The sequence below is a fragment of the Pezoporus occidentalis genome, unplaced genomic scaffold, assembly GCF_034315485.1.
Source record: "Pezoporus occidentalis ecotype Australia unplaced genomic scaffold, CSIRO_AGI_Poc_V1 ctg4, whole genome shotgun sequence".
Lineage (NCBI taxonomy): Eukaryota > Metazoa > Chordata > Aves > Psittaciformes > Psittacidae > Pezoporus > Pezoporus occidentalis.
Window position 1 is genome coordinate 4,178,546 of NW_026915724.1, and position 23,212 is coordinate 4,201,757.

At 36.1% G+C, this 23,212-nt stretch overlaps 1 protein-coding gene across 3 annotated transcripts in view; it reads right to left on the reverse strand.

Annotated features, from left to right (window-relative positions):
* The window catches only part of PREX2 (phosphatidylinositol-3,4,5-trisphosphate dependent Rac exchange factor 2), a 171,777-nt gene that overhangs the window by 67,718 nt on the left and 80,847 nt on the right, over window positions 1-23,212 (reverse strand). For all 3 annotated transcript variants that reach the window (XM_062633230.1, XM_062633229.1, XM_062633231.1), the window contains 11 exons: window positions 22,894-22,966; window positions 21,617-21,759; window positions 21,371-21,463; window positions 19,929-20,077; window positions 17,486-17,571; window positions 15,284-15,420; window positions 12,076-12,193; window positions 11,074-11,258; window positions 9,502-9,663; window positions 5,535-5,757; window positions 4,697-4,904 (listed from right to left, as the gene is read on the reverse strand). In XM_062633230.1, coding sequence (XP_062489214.1) covers window positions 4,697-4,904; window positions 5,535-5,757; window positions 9,502-9,663; window positions 11,074-11,258; window positions 12,076-12,193; window positions 15,284-15,420; window positions 17,486-17,571; window positions 19,929-20,077; window positions 21,371-21,463; window positions 21,617-21,759; window positions 22,894-22,966 — 1,577 coding nt within the window. The remainder of the gene's footprint in view (window positions 1-4,696; window positions 4,905-5,534; window positions 5,758-9,501; window positions 9,664-11,073; window positions 11,259-12,075; window positions 12,194-15,283; window positions 15,421-17,485; window positions 17,572-19,928; window positions 20,078-21,370; window positions 21,464-21,616; window positions 21,760-22,893; window positions 22,967-23,212) is intronic.

A 23,212-nucleotide genomic window follows, 5' to 3' on the forward strand; every position in this document is an offset into this window, starting at 1 on the left:
AATTCTTCCCTTTAGTCTTATTTCTTGCCACACATATTAGCATTGTTGCATTACACAAAAGAGGAATTCTGATTTAAGTGGTTTAAAGCTCCTTCTTCATTTTGTGGGCCTCTGCCAGTGGAAGTAATTCATCCTTAATCCTAACAAACTAAAGTTTGTTCAGCTACAGTTCAGTACTGAGCTATAAATTTCTCTACTCTTTTGACAAAGATATTCTACCAGAAAACAACCTGATCCTAAGGTGCTCTTGAGCATTGAAATTTCTGGACTGAGAGCAGTGACCTTTTGCATACAAAACACAGACAATGTGTTCAACACCATGTTCAACTATAACTTGTTTCGAGTACAAACAAATAATTTTCTGACTCTCAGGAACGGACAGAGTTTTGAGAAAGAAATTAAGAAACCATACACTTCAACAATGCAATAGGGTAAATTATCCCTATAATGCTGCCTGTGGACTCTATAGCAAAGAATACATACCTCAAATGGTGTATCAACCTTGGTTTCATTGGAATTATAACCTGATAGATGTTAACACAGGGTTTGGCATTAACTTTAGGGAAAAAACAATGACACGTAAAGCTTTTCAGCAAATCCTTTCATCATTTCTGCATAACTTTCTCTAGCTAAGAGCTAACAAGAGATAGGTATTTATCGTACATACAGGAAAAGGTATTCATCTGAACTGTAACAAAAGTATTGAAAAATGTCACAGAAGGTATAATTTTACTGGACTTTAAACCCACCCATCCACTAGACAGACATCTTTTGGGCTACACGATGCCTTACTACTTCCTATCAGTGTGAAATCTCAGTTCAGTTCTTCCCTACCACTTAGGTTACTAGGTAGCATTTCCTATGAGGAATTCCATGGATTCCTCATGGAAATTCCATGGAATTCCATGAGGACAGAAAGAAAGATGGGGCATGTATTTTGCAGCACTATTCAGTTTCAGTCAACCTGCTACATGATACATGCTCTTGAACATATACTAAATAAATGTGTTATGAAAATGTAAATCTTAGAAAATCAGTGCTTCATACTTGTAAAACTTATTTTCTGAACACAAAAATACAAAAGGAGTTCAAAAAGGGATTAGACAAATTCATGGCAGATAATTTGAAATATTCCTAAAACAAAAAGTCTGTTCCAAGAAAACCTTGTAACACTGCCTGCTGGAAGGTGAGTTAAAGACAAGGTTTAATCTATACTTTTGCTTTTTCTTGCATTCCCATTTCTATGAAAACAAAAACAGGCTTTGGGCAGATCCATTCTGGTAACTTCTTGTGGATTTTGTTGTTGCAAAAAAAAAATCAAGAGTAAGAAACAAGCATAATGAACTGCAATTTCAGCTTCTGAAAATATCTTCCCCTGAGTAACTGTTTGTCAAGACACAGACAGACTATTATATCCTCTTCTTTTATGTGACTTCAGTCACTGCTGCCAAGATCTCAGTAAAAGACTGATTAAGGTAGCTGGAGCTTTTCCTAAGGGAGCTTTTCACATTTTCTCAGCAGGCAGGCTCTTTTTCTAAGGAAAATTTTTTTGCTGAACTACCATGAACGAAAGCTGGAACTCTGGATAACAAAGTTCTGGAGCTGGTAGTTCCTGAGGCCACTGAATTGCTCTAAAAACCCAGTGCAGGGTCTAAAACACACAAACCCAAACCTGCATGCAAAAAAAAAAAACCATGATCATGCTTAAATAGACTTTCTTTTTTTTTTTAAGTGGTTTTTCAGTTCCTGAACACAGCACATGCACATTGTATTTTTTTTGCAGATGGATCTACCCTTTGCAGAATTATCTTAGACATCTATCTCTCTAGGAGAAATATGTGAATGAAGAGCAACTAACAGCTAGAAAGTAGCTCTGTAACGATGAAGAAAATTTCCATTAAACAGAGAAATTTAACCCTTGACCAGAAAAACCCTCACATGTGGAATTAATCCTATATCCAGCCCAAATCAACACAATCTTAAAAGTATGTCAGAAACAAAAGTATGTCAGTCAAAGCATTAAAAGATGAGACCCAGAGGCAGCAACAGAAAATCTACACAACCTGTGAGCTGCTTTGCCTTTTCCTCACTCCATGAAGGCTCAGAAAATGTTCAAGCCTCTTCTACACCACCAACAGACACCCTTCCAACAACAACAAAAAAAAAACAACAAAAAAAAAAAAAAACCAAACATCTGCGATCCTGGGAGCACACTGAGTGCATGTGAACCAAGAAAACAGCAGAATCACCATGTAGAAAACAACTTAAGACTTTTTCTGCAACACACCTATAGCATCAATGGTGGGTAACCAGCAATGGTACTAGAGAAGTACTGGCATACTATTAAACTATTTGAATGAGGAGTCAGTGGAACTTTGAGAGGCTGTGGAAAGGGTATATATGTCTTTTTGTATGTGTGTGTCTCTCTCTTTCCATCTTATTTCTGTATTTCTTATGCAACCCAATTTCATAAATGAACCGTGACAAAAGTTATTATGAAGGTAATGACAGGAGCACACATTTCTTCCATCCCATAATCCACAAGCTCTCACAGACCTGCTCTTCGGATGAAACACTTGTTTTTCAGTTCACTTTGATTCACACAACAGATCAGAGACATTGGGCAGATTTCACTGCCCCAAGATTTTGGGAGTTGAGAGAAAGACCTTTGCTGACCTCAACACATGTGTAACATGAAAATGCAACTTTTTTTTCAATAGTACTGTTATAAAGGGTACCAAAGAGCCATCTAGTAGCCCAATTTTTCTATCATTATCACATACATTTAGAATTGTGATATCATGTTCATATTTTCTGTCCTCAGAAAATTATCATAAAGATTGCTTATAATAAGAAGAAATACAGTACGTAAAGACATCTATTTTATTGTTGCTATGTCATAATAGAAAACAGAAGTTCTACAGTCTTTACAAAGTTTAAGCATCAGTCTGTTCTAACATTTTCTCCTAACTGCTGAAATATGAATTTTTCTAATTGTGGCACAGCTGTTTGATTATCCTATCTCATTACTCTATCTTTTGTTTCCTAGTAGTCCTAACTTTTCTCTCAGGAGTTAATTAGCAGCTGTAACTATGTTCTAATACAATACACCATGCACTGCTGAACTGCTCACTCCTCTTCTGCACTTTCAAGTAGGTCCCTTTGCTACCCTGCTTCCTGTATAGAACTGCTTTCCTCCACAGTAATTACACACTGGCAGTCCACTCAAAGCCCATGAGGAATAAAGCATGAAAAGTGTCAGTCTTGCAAATAGCAAAAGGTAAAATTTCCTAAATAAAACTATGAACCTTATAAAAAAAAAAATCTACAACCAGGTCAGTGTACAGGAAAATTATAAAATACAAAAGTGAACTCTTGCGTTTAGTGTCATAACTGCGTGACTCTCCAAATCAATATATGAATATACATATGTATACCTGTACACACAATATATTATATATATGTGTGTGTGTTTATATACACATGCGTATGAAAGGCTCTGCTGTTGCATCACGAGCTCAAGGGAGTGAAAAGGAAAGGCGTGGTAGACTGGTAACTGGAGCTTCCTGAAATATTCACTGAACTCCCATATATAATTTTCTGACTTCCTTGAGGAAAAGTGGCAACACAGGCTTTACAGTCATTTTTAAGTGCACTCAAGCACTGAAATTATTTTAAATTTAATAACTAATTAACCAATATTATTTTCAGCCTGATAATAAGCAGAATTATGTAAAGGCACAGAAAACAATGCTTTTTTAAAAATCTTCAGGCCACTCTTATTTTATTGTACTATGTAATACATTAAATCACTTATTACTATGTAAATATTACATTACATTACTGTTAGAACAGTACAAAAAATTTCCCACTCTAAAGTAACCGTGAAAGGATAAACCATTGTATGGTCTTCAAAGTAACAGGAGAAGTAATAATAAACCACTTTTCCAAACTCAGGATACTGAATGATTTGCTTTTAAACTCAAAAAAGGTATTATTCATATTTTCAAAAGGAATAATTTCTGATACTTACATTACATATAGGATCTCTGAAAATGAAAGACCCATCATCCTTCTTCATCCATCATTCCCAGACAGAAAACAGCCTAGCATGCAACCCACTTACCACACAAATGGAAAAGCAAATTTTAAATCCTTGCCCTGAATTAGGGCAAACTGTGATGAGATTCTGGGTCTCTCACATTCAATTCAAGTGTCCTTATCATTCAACAATGGCTCTCCCTAAATCCATAGTTCTTCATCAAGGCCAATTTGGTTTTGAAAAATGGCCAACAAATTAATAATCTTCCTATAGGTGAAAAATGCTTTACCTACAAATTCATATTCAGGACTATTCAGCAACAGCCAAAGAATTCAATAAAAACTGTTTTTATACCTCTGCCCTTTGTTTCCATTCCTAATGAAATTATAGATTACAGGGTCCTCATATTCCTCTCACCTCAAAATAATTAGCATTCTTACATTCTAGAGAAAAGCTACAAACTACAGCGGGAAAAAAATCAAGGACACCAAGAAAAAAACAAGAAAGGATATTACCTACACTTGAATTCTTTGCCTTATTTCAATTCTATCTGAAGTCAACATTGATCCTACACTACACAAAAAGGATACCCAGGTTTATTGGTGTCTTCAACAGGAAAATTAAAGTCAAGCCCAGAGGGTAACATTTACTTACTCGTCTATTTGACAGACACATGTTTCCACCTCTTTCAGTGCAGCTTGTAATTTGAATAGCAATTTTTGATAGACATCTTGTGTTTCTAAATCTTCTTCTTTCAAGAGGTATCTCAGACCGTGGCCCTCTTGCTGGCCAAGAGACTGTCCTGAAGGGGCAGCCATAGTAGTAATGGTATGTTGGACATAAATCATGGGATTCAGTTTACCTGGGAACAGCCCAAAGGTACATCATTATCTTTTTTTTTCAACACACATTCTGAAATCAGTAAAATATCTGATATTGAAACATTTTCAATGCTTAAAACTTTATGTAATTATTTAATTTTGCATTTTATTTTGCATATCAAAGTCAAGCTACTTAAGGAAAAAGTTATTGCAAAATTATGACTAGCCTTTATTATGCTTTAAAATGCTTCTCCCGAGTAACAAGTAGTAGGACAAGAGGTAAAAGCCTCAAGTTGCCAGACTGGATATTAGGAAAAATTTCTTCACAGAGAGGGTGACCAGGTATTGGAACAGGCTGCCCAGGGAAGTGGTGGAATCATCATCCCTGGAAGTGTTCAAATACCATGTAGATGAGGCCCTTAGTGACATGGCTTAGCAGTGGTCTTGGCAGTCCTGAGGTATAGGTCGGAACTGATGATCTTAAAGGTCTTTTACAATCTAGGTGACTCTACGATTCTATGAAAATAAGCCTAAATATTGAAAATAGGGAGATTTCATAAAGACCTGTCCTTAATTCTAGTATTTAGGATATAAACCTAAACCAGTTACCTTTTAAGACTCTGTATCAGAAGCACTGTAAGTAGTAGCTCTTTCAAGGTCAACTGACTTACCTTGATCAGTGTTTTTATTCTCCTTTTCATGGGAAGAATGTTTTCTGCTGTCTAACTGTACACCAAAGGCACTACCAAGGGAAGTTGAGGTTTTAGGGTAAGACACTTCCATCACATTGATATGGCAATTGGTTGGACAGAAATCACTGCTGTGAAGTGGAGAAATCTTTGACTTAGCTTGTTTGAAGGTAGGCCAAGCTCTGTTTTTTAATACTCTTGAAAACTAGAAATGAAAAAGAAAGCAAAATTTTTATTAACAGCTTTTGAAGTGTCAGCATTTGGTTGACAAAACTTTTGCACCTGACTAAAAAAGTTTAAAATACTTCAGGCATTCTTGATTTCAGATGCCTTGATTTCATAATTTCCATCTTTCTCTACAAGGGAAAGAAAAAAGTATTTCTCATTTTATATTTTTGAGAGGTTGTTTTTTGAGATAAATTGTATTTACAAATGTAAATAGCCTTGTAACAAGGAGATAAATTTATTTTCCTTGCAACATAATACAATATTAAGTATCTTCCTGGGGAGAAAGTTTACAATGCTCTATGATCCACTGCTGTACTACCCATGCCATTTATAAAGACCTGCTGACATAAATGATTTTAAGTCAATGTCTTGCAAAAATTTCTGAATTTTTGCCTGAAGCAAATAAAGACAGAATTGAAAGCAATGAATTATTTATATTCAGGCAGGATGAAGTCCTCCCAAATGGTTTCTTGGCTTGCATTAGCAAAGGCATTGCCCACAGGTCAAGGGAGGTGATCCTGCCCCTCCACTCCGCACTGGTGAGGCCACACCTGGAGTGCTGTGTCCATTTCTGAGCTCCCCAGAAATAGACAGGCATGGACATATTGGTGAGAGTCCAGGTAAGGGCCACTAAGATGATGAAAGATCTCTCCTATGAGGAAAGGCTGAGAGAGCTGGGACTCTTGAGCCTGGAGAAGTGAAGGCTCAGGGGGATCTTATCAATGTATTCAAATATCTGAGATGAGGGTGCACAGAGGACAGAACCAGGCTCTTTCGAGTGGTGCCCAGTGACAGAAGGTGGTGGCCACAAACTGAAACACAGGATGTTAACTCTGAACATCAGGAAACACTTTTTAACTATGGGAGTGACTAAGCACTTGCACAACCAGCCCAGAGAGATTGCTGGATCTCCCTCCTTGCAGATGCTCAAAAACTGTCTGGACATTGTCCTGGGTAACCATCTCTAGATGGCCTTGCTTGAGCAGGGGGCTTGGGCAAGGCCTCCAGAGGTCACTTCTAACCTCAACCACTCTGTGTTCTTGAATGAATCTGTGAAGCTGATAAACACTAGAGCATAAAAAAATGCAAACACCATATTTCAGACTTCTCTAGCCCACCAACTCTTCCCTATATATCAGCTCAGTAATGATGAACACTTCTCCCTGGTCCCCCATTCTGTGGTCTAAGTCTAATGTAGTGTTTAGCCACATGTCCCTTACTATAACACCTGAAATTTTGTGCATACTCTCAAACAGTCTTAGTTACTTGTTTTTAAGATGACATTTTGACCCAAAATGGCTAAGACTGAACTGCATTAAATTTGGACACTCAGAAAATAGACCTACTTCAGAATCATAAAAGTCATGAGATAAAGCTCTCTCATTTAGAAAGAGACTTGTCAGTCACAAGCAGGATTTCTGTCAAAACGTGTCCTTTCGAGTGCAGTTTGTTGTTAGGGAAGATTTTTTTTTTTTCTGGAAAAGACATAATCACTTCCAAGTCCCTGATATTTTAATCACGGTATCTCTACAGTCAAAATATTGCACAGACCTACGTCAGCTACGTCGCATAGCTCATGCATAAGAATATTTTCAAAGTTAACTTGCAAAGTTCCTTCCATAATAAATGTCAGTACAAATTGAATCAGTCATGTTTTGACTAACGCTTCAGTTGAATAAAGGTATGTCCCTTCTGAATAATAACAGGTTTTTGTCCTGGGATTTAGATTTCTCTTTATTTTGGTGTCATATTACTTCAGCTTGATGAACATTTGACTGATTAGTTATATTTAAATCTCTATATCAGTACAAGATCTGGAAGGTTACAAGAAATCCAATTATGGAATTGTTCGAAGGGTGAAGAATGTACAAATAGTTAAGAAGGGCACTAAGGACATTCAACGATGAAAATGTTCCTGCAAGCAGTACATATTTCACATCTCAATCTCCCACACATCCTGCTCCAGAGAGACCAAACGCCTGGCTATGATTTAATCAGGTCATAAGTCAGGCCCAAAATTCTTTTCATATATGTGTTGAGAAACATCTGGGACTCATGGCACTGGACTCGGCTTCTATTATGAGCAAAATGTTCTGATAATAATAATAGTAGGAACTGCAGAAATCTACAGGGTTTCTATTTATAGAACTCAAACTTCCACAGTGAAACCAGGAGCCAAGCTGGGCTCAGGCACTCTAAAAGTCTCCTGTAACTATGGTTACCTTTACCTTGCCAGGAAAATGACACATCTAGTCCTGAAATTTACTGCGTTACTAATTGTCATTAAAAGCTATAACTGAAATTACTGATTTTTTAGCAGATGAGCTTGGAAGTGCAGTTTGTATCAGTAATATCTGCTTCTAGACAGTATAAGTACTATGTAAACTTCCCTGAGGCTGTTTGCGTTATACCCAGCATAACACAATGCAATTTCATTTATTGTCTTGGCCTCCTGTAAAGAGGCTGTAGATCATGCTCAAAATTTTTGGCTACAGGAAAGGTAGAAACCACCTACATGTTACTCAGACTCTACAGACAATATCATTAGTGTTAAAAGCATTGAATTTGGTGGTGGTTTTCTTAAGCTATTTTTAATCAATTTGAAAACACAGAGGTTTATAATTTAAGCAGATGGAGAGATTGGATGCAGTATCAGAAGCCTTTCAGTGTCTCCTCCTGTGACTCAGCTTCTCAGTTTATTTCATTTCTTGTCAGGGACCACCCTGAAGAGTTTTTAGAAAGCTGCTTTTTGGTCTTCATCCTACTGAAGCTACAGATTTTCCACACAGTCTCCTCTTCATTTGAAAAACAACATCATCTGTTCTTTTCCACGCAGCTTTTTGAATTGTGTGAAGCTTCTACAGTGAACCTCTTTTTTCTTGTCTTTTTTTCTTTTCAGTTTTTTTGCACATTAACTCAAAACAGGCCAGTCTGTAAATGTCACAACTTGGGTAAGGCAGGGCAGAGCCACATATATGTAAACATTTTATGTCTACTTCAAACTAGTTCCAAACTCCCAAGAATTAAGTTGTATGGGAGACGCATGAGAAACCAGGATGAGAAAATAAGTTTGCATTAACGTATTTGCAAATGGTTAATTCATTTATGCCCTGCTCTAGCTAAACACTGGCAGCACCCAAAGGTCATAGTCCAGGTCATTTATGCATTCACATCTCATTAATTTAGATCTCAAGTGAAAGTCAGTACCTTTGTTTTTCCTTGTTCCAATGTTTTATTAAGCCAAATTAATCTAATAGTTTATAGAGCTATTAATAGTCATGCTAGAAAAAGTTACAGCAATTTGAAGGGCATAAAAGATGAATAAAAGGGTAATGATTTGGTATTTAAAATAAAAAACATTAGAAGGAAAAAAACAATTCTGCTCCTATTGCTTCATTTTTGGTTAACATCTGCAAATTCACTAGAGTATTGGTTTAAGGGATTTACAAGAATGCAAGCCCTTTTGTGGGAAATACACAGTTGATTGTATCTACAACTGAACACAGCAAACAAGAAAGGATATGATCTATCCAGTGTCTAAAAAAAGAGATAATAACATGGTTTGAAAATAATTTATGCAGTTATTCAGTTTAGGCATTCATGCCTCAAATTAGCTAAACTTTCAGGCATATTTTCATCACTGCAATAGAGATTTTGAAGAGTTATTCAAAATCTCCTGGATTTCCCTTAAAAGCTAAACATCTCCAAGCTTAGGACATACCTTTTTATAACTAGAGATTCTTCGGCAGATATGCTCAATTTTCTCACTGCAAATGACACTGAATTTACTCTGAAGCTCGGTGGGGATCACTTCATTTAAAGAATTGAGGCTGTTACAATTCTGCACAAAATGTTCATCACTTTTTGCTAGTGCTTCAAGAATCTAAAGTAAAAAAAACAAGAGCAGTATGTTATGGAATAAGATGACTAGGATACACCCTTACTTATCATCCCTTATAATTAAAGATGAAAAGCCTGGTATCAGTTGCCTTTTAACATTACAGGCAATGCTGTATAACAACAATTTATAAAACTTTGGAAGCAAAGAGGTTTCTTGAAATCTATCCCCTGCATAAGTTATACCATAATAAGTACTTTTTATTTTGCTTCTCATGACATTGTCTAATAACTACTTATTTCCCACTAATGTAACCATTATGGCTCCTCTGAAATACATTACCTGTTGTATTTACTTGAACAGTGCACATTACGCAAAGCTGATGAATTAATTCAAGTCCTGTAGTAAAAATCTCGTCTGGGAGTATAAGCAATGCTGACACATTTTAAAAAGAATACAAGAAAACTGAGTGCTATCCACCCTATGCTCTACATATATAAACAGCTAACGGAATAGAATAAGCTATACTGCCCAGCAAAGGCTGAAGTTCTGCAATGATGGAAATAGCACCAGCAAATGATGGCTATAGAAAACCAAGAATAAAAAAGGCTTGTTGAAGATATATAAGGGTAGTATATAGCACTATATTTTTTTTTACAATTTCAGGCATTGAAATTCACTGTGTCATGGAACTTGGGAAGTGCCTGCTGCTGGTTGGGGCCACCTCTTAAGACATGTTTGAAAAACACACCCAAAATAACTTTCTAACTATGGCACCCAAAATACAGATAAAGGCACCTAAATAAATAATGACCTGAAGTATTGACTAGACCAGCTCTAGCAAATCTCACAATGTTGCTGCAAGAAGTTACTCCCTGTCTGTCAACTGGACTTGCTCCAAAGCGAAGCTAGGGAAAAGAAACACATGCCCATGCCTCAGTTATTTCAGTTAAAAGATCAATACTTCAGTTTAGACTTTTGGTGGAAAGATCAACAGAAAAAGAAACAGGCAGATATTAATACACTCCCCAAAACTTGGGCTTCAGTACCTCTATTAAGCAATCTTTGTTAGCTTGCATACGTGTGTGAAAAGATAAACAAAAACTTATTAAAAGAGGTGTATTACTATATTATTTGTCGATCTGATACAGACAGTACCAGACACATATAAAAAAAAAATCCCATCCCATTCATAGCAATCACAGACTTTACCATCTGGAAATATTCACAAAATAAAAATGCCAAAGTAAACTCAAAAGTTGCACCTGTTCTTTTTCTTCCTCCTTGATTTTGCCAATGTGTGCACCTATATACGCACAACTTTATTTTACTTTCAGAGACAGAAAATACTGATCTTGTGTTACTCCTTTTACTGAAAGACATTTTAAAAGTTGCACATGCAATTCTATGTAAGTGCATCGTAAGAACTAATACACACAAAAAATAGATTCATACCTTTGCAGTCAAGCTGAAAAATCCCTTTGGTTCAATCATTTTTTCTAAGACATGGCACTTTATTCCAGCTGTGCTGTCATACTCATAAACCACTCCATACTCCAGATGGACATTGTCAACAGTCAGACTCACATGATCTTTCTTCCCATCAATTATTGCCATAGTGTTAAATTTGTCAATTACCTCTAGAATAAAGGAAATTACACAAATCAGTTCAGGAGGGTTGGCCACTAAACAAACTAAAAGGGACACAGGCCTATTTAAGGATGTTCATCAAAAAGCCCAGCTACCAGCTGAATGTCTTAAGAATCAGAACACCAGGATGCTACAATACTAGATTGCTTAAGAGGCATGATTAGACAAGTCATAATAGTCTCTGTCTACAAACAGCTATTGAAGGGGACTAATTCAATTTCATTTATAATCAGAGACATAAAAAAGCAACCATAAAAAAAAGGTGAAAACTGAGAACTTCTAAATAAACTAGGCGAAAATGACCATGAAAAGTGTCAGCATTCAGAAATGAAACCACAATAACCGCATTTACACTGAGAACATAAATACAATTCATGTTAACTGTATCTTTAATTACCATGATGCATATGAATACAGCTTTATCTAAATGTTAATTGCCTGAAAATAATCTGAAGGATACCTGATTTGTTATTTCTCATGCAATAGTGACTAATGCATCTAATTTAGCTTTAAATTACTACCAGTAGTGAAAGTAAATCAGGTAATTCCTAGATTATGTATCCTATGAATGAAAATTGAACATATTTTCCCTAAGTGTTCACAGAAACTCTTTCTTGAAACGGTAAATAAAATAATTTTCAAGTAAAAGCATGTTAAATTCACATCTTTAGAAAACAAATCCTTATATATAACTCATTATATGGTCTGCTTGCAATTTCCTCTCTGAAAACAAAGCCACCTATATTTTTCCTGTTACTACACCAGCATTCTGAGCAACAACAAAAAAACAAAGTGAGAATCACATACCTTCCACTTTGCAGTCAAAGGCATCTCCTCCATCATCTCCAGAGGGCTTAGTGTTTGTTTTCTGAAGATCCTCCTGTGCACTTTCAATGCTGTTGTAAACCCACTGTATAGAATCTTGCTAAAAAAACAACAAAAATAGACAGCTAGGAAAAGCTTTGCAAGTGCAACTGAGAGCAACTTATTTCACTGCTCTCCAACATGAAATAGTTGCATTAACTCTGATTATTATCAGCTTTATTGCTTTCCGAGCTCCAAGCTAAAAATAATATTGTGAAAATTCTGTAAGAATTTTGGCATTACCTAAAACCATCTGAAGCATTTTGTCAACTTTTTATTTCAGAGTATACTGTCATGAGGCAGTATGAAATCTGTGACAGCATGACATCCATCAGTTTCATGGCTCTGACAAAAATAATTTAAGCCATTTCAAATCAAACTGCAGATTAAAATGTATTTGAGATAAGAAATCATGAAAAAATTAAGACAAATTATTTTTGCCTTGCTAAATCTGCTGCACGGCCACAAATCTGCTGGCAAATATTACAGAAAACCAAAGACACAGACTGTCCAGTTAATCTATCACCCATATGTCACGGGCAAGAAGAAAAGACACTAAAGCTTTCATTGCTTGTATTTGCCTTTAGTACAGTTACTTATATTTGACTTTAGTATAGTTATCTTAGTGGATGTTCTTTATTTTTCCCACAGATGAGCAAAGCTGCCAAAACAAAGACAGAATTACCCAAAAAGTCCAACATCCAATGTGACTGAGTGACGTGTGAGCACATGAATGGTGGCTTGGTCATACAACCTGTGAAGAAGCCATATACACAACTTGTACCTTTTTCTCCCCCTTTCACTTACTCAGCCACGTGCCCATCACATCCTTGCAGAAGGGCCTATCAAATATGGCATCTCCAGACTACTCCTCCCTTTCCCTTACACTTCAAAAGAAGCTTGACAATCATTTAATCACTGCCTCTCCAAAAGCTACAGCAGAATAAATGACACAATTATGACTAATCTGAATTCACAGACCTTGAAGTTTGTAGAAGAGTTCAAAGTCAAGCAAGTACAGCAACTTTTTAAGCTGAATGCTACCATTTTCACACAATTTCCAATTATGCTTTGCTAACATACACTATGCAGCTGCTATCTTTATCCCATTAAATAGATAACCAGATTTTCGTTTGATTAAGGTACTATTTCTCTCTAGGTTTCCTAGATTCATCCATGCCTTACTTTTGACTCAATGGCACTGAAACATTTTAGTAAGGAAGCTTAACTTAAGAGCTCTCTGTTGATTGTTGGAAGACACCTGTGCACAAGCTGATTGACAGAAAGCCTACTGAAATCCCGGTTTCTTTGCAGGTACACCTGAAAACTTGCTGCTTATTTATGGACTCTTACAGGTTTGTTTGGCAGTATTAAGACTGTCATGCCAACCTCTAATAGGAGATTTGCATTATGCCAAAGGGTTCCTTCATTATTTGAACTTAGTATGGCTTATGGAAGGACCAACTACTTAAACTGGAGGTCCCTCTTTCAAAAATTAATACAAGATATAATTCAGTATGATTTGGAGCAATGTTACACAGTTATTCACAATGAAAGAATCTGAAATGAAACTTCACTCTCAAGGCAAGCAGGAAGACTCCTCACCCAAAGAAGTGGAATATAGAGGAAAGAGAAAAAGATCCCCTTTCAAATATGCAACTGTCAACCACAGGAAAGACTGCAATATTTGAATTAATTAAATGATAGGATAATGCACTGTACTTACAAAATAGGAAAAAATCCATGGTCATGGTCCAAATAATTAAAACCCCACATTTCTGAATAGGAAATTAAATTTTAGCTATCTTGACACTAGTGGGAATACTGCCTTTTGTTTCAGTCTAGACAGTTCTCCCATAGCATTTAATAGCACTACATCCTAAATGAAGCTTTTCTGATCAGTCTGGGGATTTTAGTTACTTGTGATTTGCTGAACTATGATCAGCTACATTTTAAGATTGAAATAAATAATACATATAGAAAAAACAGTTATGTACACCAACGTATTACACAAGTGGATTAAAAACCAGTAATTTTGCATGTCAAGGCATTCACGTGTCAGACAACATTAACCAATCCTCTCTGAATGTCACCAATCTCTATAGGAATTCTACAGTTACACACAGAGCAAATACAGCTGCTATAAATAATTTAGCTTTTATTCTAGCCAGTTTTGCTAGAAGCAGACAAAGCACCATCTCTTTACTAAAGAGCATCTTCCTTTAAACGACAGGTGAGCTTGATCTTGATATGCTATGTAACTTCAATACTGTATTAACAGTTTAAACACAAACATCCAACAACCATTTTCATAGAGACTGTAATTTGAAAGACACAGTTCTAATTCTTATTTATAATTCTTATATCTATGCAGTAGGTGTGGGAGAAGGATTTCACTCTTGATTTTAATTGGATTTTTCTTCTCAACTAACATGTACTGGAAGAGTTTGTGAAGTTAATTAATGATATGGGTTCACAGTTCATGAAAAATTTGCAAGGACTTGGAAAAACTGCATTATAGAATCCAGCTGGTTTTGCCTTTGCTCCTTAAATTTCTGTCTTAGAAGGCTAAGATTTTCTTTGAAACCTACATGAAAAAGATAACAAAGATTGCATGCTTATATTAAAAAAGGGGAATTTTGAGTCCTTGAATGTATGTTTATTCCCAATACTGGAATGCAGTCAGAACACAAAGACTTTTATAGACTGAACATGCACACTCTCCTCTCTGTGCTGAAGCGTTACAAAATTCTGGAAGAAGATCCATTTTTTGCACTGAATTCTCTATTGCTGAGCATACAGCAAGCTTAAATCCCTCTCCATTATGATGACAATATACCTCCTAATGCTTTCTACCCAGAAATGCAGGAACACTTGAAATAATCCTTTAAAAATACCATATTAAAAAAATAGCTATCAATTTAAGATTTATTTTGATTCAGAAATGAAATAGACCTTGATCATCAGCAATATATTAAGCAATCTTAAGCTTTTCTAATTCAACTGGCTTCCCTTCAGTTTTCACTAAACCTTTCCCCTCATCCCACTCAAACACAACAGATGTGTGAATAGATACACAACATACTGCTTACTTTGACCACAAAAGAAAAATCTTAGAAGAAAGTCTGCAAGGGTGCTAAATGAGACATACCTGCATTGGCCGCCTGTACTTCCTGCATGCCGTGACATGAGCGATAACACTTGCATGAGTCTCTTTGCTGACATTAATTCCATTCACTTTGATTATGCACTGGCCAGGGTGGAGACCTGCCGCAGCTGCCACTGTTCCTATTCAAAATAAACCCACATGAGTAACAGACTTAATTTCCTAAACATATCCTTTAAAGCTTACAGTCCAAAAGCCTCTTTTCTAATCAGAATCTGTTCTCACCAATTATTACGTACTTCCCCTGACCACAGAGTGCTTCTGCAGTCATCTGGACTCCAACAAAATGGAGTTCCTCAACAGATGATTTCCTAAGAGACCAGACTATTTTCCAAATGCTGTTTTACAAATCAAATGATAATAAGTAATACGAAAATGTGGAAAAATGGTCTTAAATGATTTTAAAAGGATAAAAGCCCTTAGCTTGAAACTTACTAATTACAACTTAGACCACTTTTATTCTAAATTCTTTAATGTGCCCAAGCTTACGGGCTTGTTGACTACTTCAGGTTTCTCTATTCTGCATACAAAACAGAAGCTTTCTGACAATTCATAAATATCAGAGCATACTAGATTTTCTTGTTAAACATTAAGTGAAATACCAAAATTCAAGGTTGTTTCCAAGGACTGACTGATTTCCAGTCAAGTAGGAGAGGAGGGAGAACAAAACATTCTCCTTGACCAACAAAAAATGTATGATTTAGTGGTTTATTTCCACAATGGAATAACCACCTTGGAAATATCTTCCACCCAGTGAATGAATAGGTACTACAAAAATAGCAGCTGTCTCCAGGTCTTTCAGTATGACTCAAGTACATTCCTGAAAGACAGCTTGCTTGCGTATAACCTTAGTTCCAGCTACCTGAACATTTTCCTCCTTATGTCTCTCTTGATACTGGCACAAAGGAAACAGGGAAGTCAAAATCTATTGCCTAGAGACTGCAAAGCTGAAGTACAGAAGCTAGCTGCTATGAAAGAAAAGGCTAGACTGAATTTTCAAGGCTGACAAATAGAAAAGCTCATCATGACCTGTCAGCTGAACGTATCTGACAAGGAAATAAACAATATTCCTGGATTTTCCTGATTTTAGCTACTATCAGGTTAGACAACAGCTAGATGTTAAATTTAATATCAAATGCATTGGAAGTGACACCATTAATAGCTATTGCAACACATGCACCCCATCAAAAAAGATTTAAAAATAAACATTTAAATAGGCCTTTTTAAATATCTCTAAAAAAACACAACACATCTTAAAAAAAAATAAATATAAATAAACCCCAAAAAACAAACCACAAAAGAAAACAAATAAAAAAAAAAAAACAGGATCCCAATTCAGCAAAGTATTTAAGCATATGCTTAAAAATCTTTCAGGTTTACTAAACCACTCATGCACGTGCTTACATACTGTTGAGGCTAATTGGAATAAAGTGTTTGCTTAATGAATAAGGACAGGCAGTTGAATTGAGATCCAGGTGCAGAAATAATTATCACATCAGCTCAAAAGTCTGTAGTCTATTAGACTTTCTCTTGAAAACCTAATTTCTGGCACAAGAGACTAGGAAGAAAAATAAAAGCCATCAAGCTCTGCTCAAATCTGGTTGCTTTGCAGATCAGTTCACTTAAAATTCCTCAATTGTAAAGGGAGTAGGTGGGGAAAAAGTACATGATGGCCCCACAACAGCTGAAAATAACTTTAGTTGGCTCTACCATTAACAACAACAACAAAGAATGCTTCACCTTCTTTCATCACCAGTGTCACGGTCAAGAACATACTGAGTTAGAGATGGCAAGCATTTGACAATCACACCACAAAATGGACAAAACACTATTTACAGGAGACAACTGCAATTACTAAGACAGATGAGGCCACTAGCACCCTTGAAAAGACTTGTGAGAAGTGCATTTTCTGTAAATCGTTTTCAGAACATTGCAGGGCTACATGGCCACCTAACAAATACAACGCTCAGGAAGTGAGTGGTTCCCAATAAAGAAAAAAAGCCAGAAAATCTATCCAAAGTTTACAAAGCATAAGAACACTAAACAATCTTACCTGGTTTTATTTAATATTGTTTGTTACTTCGGGGGAGAAACCTAAGCTGAATCACTGGACCTAATTTTGATGTATCTCAGCCATGACATTTAGATAGTAAATGCGTATTTACCACCACAGTTGACAGCTCTTACCTCTCCCAACAGCATGGACAACTGATGGACCAAAGCCCCGGATTTGGAATCCAAGTCCATCTGCAGAGTCAGGAATCTTCACCGTCCTGATACAAGCAAAGATTCAAAAGGAATGGAGAAAAGGTAACATTTTGTTATTTAATATAAAGGTAGATATATAAATATATATATTCTATATTGATATATATAAATGTGTCAATATAAAGCAGTAAGTAGGTTTACAAGAGCACAGGACATTTTCATTCAATTCACAGTTTCAGACTGAGCAGGATCCACTTACAGATACTCTGCACCACTGACATCAGAAATAAGAGCAAGCTGAGATACTGAAACGCAGTAAATTCACAGGTAAATTCAATATGCCGATTACAACCAAAGCACGTGATTCGGGCAAACTGCCACAGCACAGCAACACTGAAAGCCCTGGGAAGACAGGGAGTCTCTCAGTCAAGAGGGCAAGCCTGGGGACCACAGATCATGCAAGGCCTTGTCAGATAAGCTGCAGAAGATTGCAAAGACTAGATCCATAGCACAATTTGTTAACATCTAAAAGTGAGTACTTGATGAGTTTTACTGGGAAAGTATTTGGTGCAATTCTTCCAGGCAGCTATGTAAAATCTGAGGTTTGTCAAGCAAGAATTGCCTACTACTGTTCTTGTAATTCACAAGCACATTGTATTACACTCCTGCTAACCTAAGTGCAATAGTAATAAACCTACTGAAACATGACCAACAAAAACAGTTCTTAGAATCAAAATTCACATCTACTCCTTAAAATGAAGCCCTGAGCTCACCCAAAGTAAGCCAGCATATCCACATGATATCAGCTCGGGTTCCAGAAAAAGCAACACAGCTGCATTACCCCCTATCAGAGCTAGTCAGGTCATGTGTAACAGTCCACTGATTTAGCTTTGCAGCCTTTACTTCCAGAGCCAGCTCTGTTATTATTTCAAGGATCTCTGCCCCAAGCTCTTATTTTCCAGTGCAACTCAAATTGATGATGAAAAGTGATTTAAAATACATTTGGACTTTAATAAACTTGATTTGCAGATATTATGTTGAATAATATAACTGCATCATTTCTTGTACTTTCATTTTTTTCTGGTATACATAATGTTTAGCATTTGGAGACAATCGTCAGCACAGGTGAGATCCAAAACCCACTAAAGTCTATGAAACTTAAAAAAAAATCAGAATATTCTTGAGATTAACAAATTTTCATCTGAAATATTTCCGTAAGTATAGAATCATGTAGTATATATTATATACTAATGAAGGTTGATGCAATCTATACAGTTTCATTCTGAAAATGCTTTTGGAATATTCTTATGAGCTATGAAAGACCATCACTGGCAGTTTTAACCTAAGAATTTATGAGAGAACTGTCTCTTCTGCCAACATAGTTGTGCGAGTGGCAGCTCCTGACAAAAAGCAGGCAGCACTGAGAAACAAATTCTTCAACTCCTCTGAACTCCTCATTCACTAGATTACCTCTGTCAACCTTGAAATTCACCCACATTTTCATGAGAAATTAAACAAAGATCTACATTAAAGAAAGGGCAAGATATGCATTTTATACTTGCTCCAACACTCTCATCTACTCATTTGGGGAATTTTTCTTATTGCTGTTTTTGTTTGTTTGTCTGGGGTGCCACTGCATTTCTCAAGACACCCTTGCTTATTAATACAAGAAACACGTCTCCATTCTACTGCTGAACCAGAGCCATTTCCAAGGCACTCTCTGTGTGCTATCTGGTAAGAGAGAATGGCTCCTCCTTACCCAGCAAAATTTGATCAAAATTACTTCTGACCACTGTTTCTTACTTTCCTCTTTATTTGGTATGTATAAACTAGTAATAACTACATTAACTTCATTAACAGACCTGTGCTCATTTACATATTTACTAAGCCCAGCCATCAGTCCTCACTTTGTATTTCTTTTAAGTAACGAAAATTGCATTCAGGTAGGAATGGTCACAACTGTGTACAGAAATACCTCTGCTACATAAAGATGCAGAGCTGTTTACTTGCTCCTGCTGTTTACACAACCAGCACACATGCTGAAGAGGCCTGTTAGATCAGAGAGTCTGACTTCTGGCAAACCAGCAACTAATCTCCAGGCAGAGGAACTTGTTTAACAAACACAGTGAGAGATAAGTGATCAGAACTGTTCATTACAGTCAAGGAAACTTCATTTACACTTGTGGTTCCTGCATGTATTTAAAGTAGCAGAGACGATGATCTAAAGCACTTGTGTTTTTCTTATCCTAGCTAACGTAATAAAACAAAATCAAAGCAGATCAAATTGCTTAACTTTGCAAAGTCAGATTAGATACAGCATTTAAAATAACTTTACAGTAGTACTCTCTGAAACTCCACTGGTCTTTTAAAATTCACTTCAACTGCGGTTCATAAAAATTCCCCCAAAGGAATGATAACTTACTCCCGTGGTTTAGTGCTCACAAGAACCCGCAGGGGTTTTCTACTGTTTAAACATGCTTTCAGGAAGCAATCCACTTCACTGAAGGGTCGCAGAAAAACCAGGTCGCCGTTAATGGCAAAGATTTTTTTCCCAACTTCCAAGCCTGCCAACTAGAAAACAATGACAGTTGTGTATATATTTGCTTTTTATAACCATAATGTTTTCTGCTGCTGTCATGCAACCCCAATAGGAATAATGACATGCACACTGCTTTTACATTCTTTATGCTTCCTTCATATATCATGCACAAAAGACTTAAACCATAAAACACTCTAGAACTGGTTAAATTGACTTGAAAGGTACATTAAACACTCATTCTGAAGAGACCTAAATACAAGACTTGGCCTTAATCAAGATTTTATGATAGTATTAAAATATCAGTTAGTATTTGGAATAGCTAACACAACAGCTTTCCTTGAGACAATTTACTTTTTTATGACGCTACCTAATTTGTCCATCCATCATTCTCCAAAGGACCTAAAGCTTCTTTTCATAAAGACCTGATTACTATTCCAGTAAGTGAATATGTATTAAGTTCCAAAGCAAAAAAAAAAAAAAAATCCTTAAATATTTCATGGTCTTTGAGCCAATGGTATCACAAGGCAAATTGCTCACAGGTTTTAAACTGTGGTCTAACAAAAAAGGAACTGTAACTAGTTAGATGGCAGGAGTACCCAACTGCAGGTCAGGGCACAGACTAAACCATAGCACTATCTGAGATCATGGCAGAATATGACTGCTAGAAATCATCCTATATAGCACTGTGACTGTATTATATTATTGATTTGCTATATCTTTTTTTACCTTACATTTCTATGCAACCATGAGATTTAGAAAGGCTTGAAATCTGTGTCCAAATTTTTTATCTCATGGAAGAGACTCATTTATCTTTACAGGTACAGAGACTCCCATGCAGTTCAACAGAATGTGAAATTACTCAAAGAGCATCTAAAACAAACAGAAAGGCTGTAGCTGTTTCATTCAGATTCTCAAATTCTAGACTTCATCCAAAGCTTGATACATCCTTTATTATGAAATATATCTAGTGCAACTCACAGACTAGCTCTATACTCAGTTTACACTCTACCAAAATTGTTTATTCCACTCATGATCAATGTCATCACAGGAATATTATAAAATGTATAAAAATAAAATGACCAATTTTATATCACCACTCAATATGACAATTTACCTGAGCAGAAAGTAAGTGTTGATAATGGTCAGAGCAGCATTTTAAACAAAACCAAATCAAAAAAAGGGAAAAGGAAGATTCATAACCACAGTTTTCTTGGAAAGTTATCATTGTTACCTTCTACTACCATAGATTTTCCCCACTGATGTACAAAACATACACCTGTGATCAAGTGAATAAAACAGGGATGATAATTTATAATACTTGATACCTCAGCATTTGATCCTTTCTCCACCACTTTAATAATTGGCACCTTATTTTTATCTTCTAAACCAAAACCATAGGTGCCTTCATTAGATTTAATCTGAAAAATAAAATTGTTCAAAATACTGTTCAGCAAGGCATGAAGAACAGCTAAAGGACATCCCCATTAAATAAATACACACAGTGCTAATTTATTGTCACTACAATCAGTTTCTTCACTCATCAAAGCATACAATCCTTGGGTTTCACTCACCAGTAATGACTTGGCTATGACATTTTCCACTACTTTCAGATCATGTTTCATGAGTCTGTGCTTCATATTTGACCCTTCCATTTCTTCGTCCGCATAAAAACGAAACAGCAGTGGTTCATCTTTAAATTCACTTTTCTCTAACACTGTATGATGCAACACCACATGTATTAATGACTTTCATAAACCATAAAATACTGAACATGCATACACCTATTAAATTCCAGCAAACTATTTTTGTACGTGAATCCAGGGAAATACTGATTTTTAACATAAACAAGTATTTTTATTTGGATCCATTACAGACAGGTATCATTAAGCTCATTTTCAACCCCAACATCTGGATTTCACCAAGCTGAGGAAGACATATTAGCTTGAAATGGTTTTAGTGAAAATGCCAAGCACAAGGTTTCTTCCTAAAAAGGATTTAAAAACGTGGGTATGAAAAGTTCTGATGGATAGCTGCTGGAGATGCTCAGCACCAAGTTCTAGCACTCTCCAGGTGGTGAAGGATGGCAGGTTCAGTATTAGAAATGTGTTTGGTGGGAATGTGGAATCAACTAGAACAGCAAGCGGATGCAGTCTGGATGTTTAAAAGTGCAAGGAAAAAGAATGAACAGTGCCAGAGAGGACTAAGCTAAACAAGCTGATAAGAAAATGATTTCTTCCTCTTTTCATTTCAGTAAATGACCTACTCCTTCAATCCTTTCACTGAAATCTTCCCTCTGATGGTATTAAATTTGACCTTGTTCACCTCATTTTTTGTTCTGCACGTATCTTTGCTCTCGTCTCCCTTCTTTGTTCACTACTGCCCTTATGATTTTCTCATTTTTCTACACTCCACTCACTCCACTTTCTCCTATTGTCACCACTTCAGCTTTTTCTAAAGGTCATGCTCCTTCATTCATTCCCAAAAAAAACATCTCCTTTCTTTCCTATGTGTTTCCTAATTTTTTTATCATCTCATCTGTGCCAACATGTATTACCTGATTAAGAAACTTCTTTCAGAGTGGCTAATAAAACCAACACACACACACACACATATTATTCAGACGATGAATTCCTCAGTGCGTGCTATAAAACTGACTGAAAATAATTTTCAGAGTATACAATAGCTTTTTTTTTCTTTGAAGATTGTAGCATAGATCTCTTCAGCAATACAATGAAAGAACTTCCTATCCCTTCTGTAATATCTTTACCAGCCTTTGCATTTCCTTTCAACTATGTAGATAGCATTAAATGAAAGGTAAGCATAGCTTGCACAGAATGTATTTACTTACCATGGTGCATAAACCCATTATCACAAAGAGCTACACCGAATATCATAGCTTCCTCCCTCGTCCGGCAATCCCCCTGTTAAACCATAGCAGATTTTTTTCATTTACTTTAATATAGCGTCAAAACACACAATAGCATAAACTCACAGGGTTGGCAATGGTTGTAGATGGTATTTACCACACACATACCTTTATATATACATTTATTGCACACATATTAAACAGTATATACATGCTTATCATAAAACCATAGAATAGTTTGGGTTGGAAGGGACCTTTACATGGTATATATCTTTACAGTTACAAATAAAAGATGTAAACA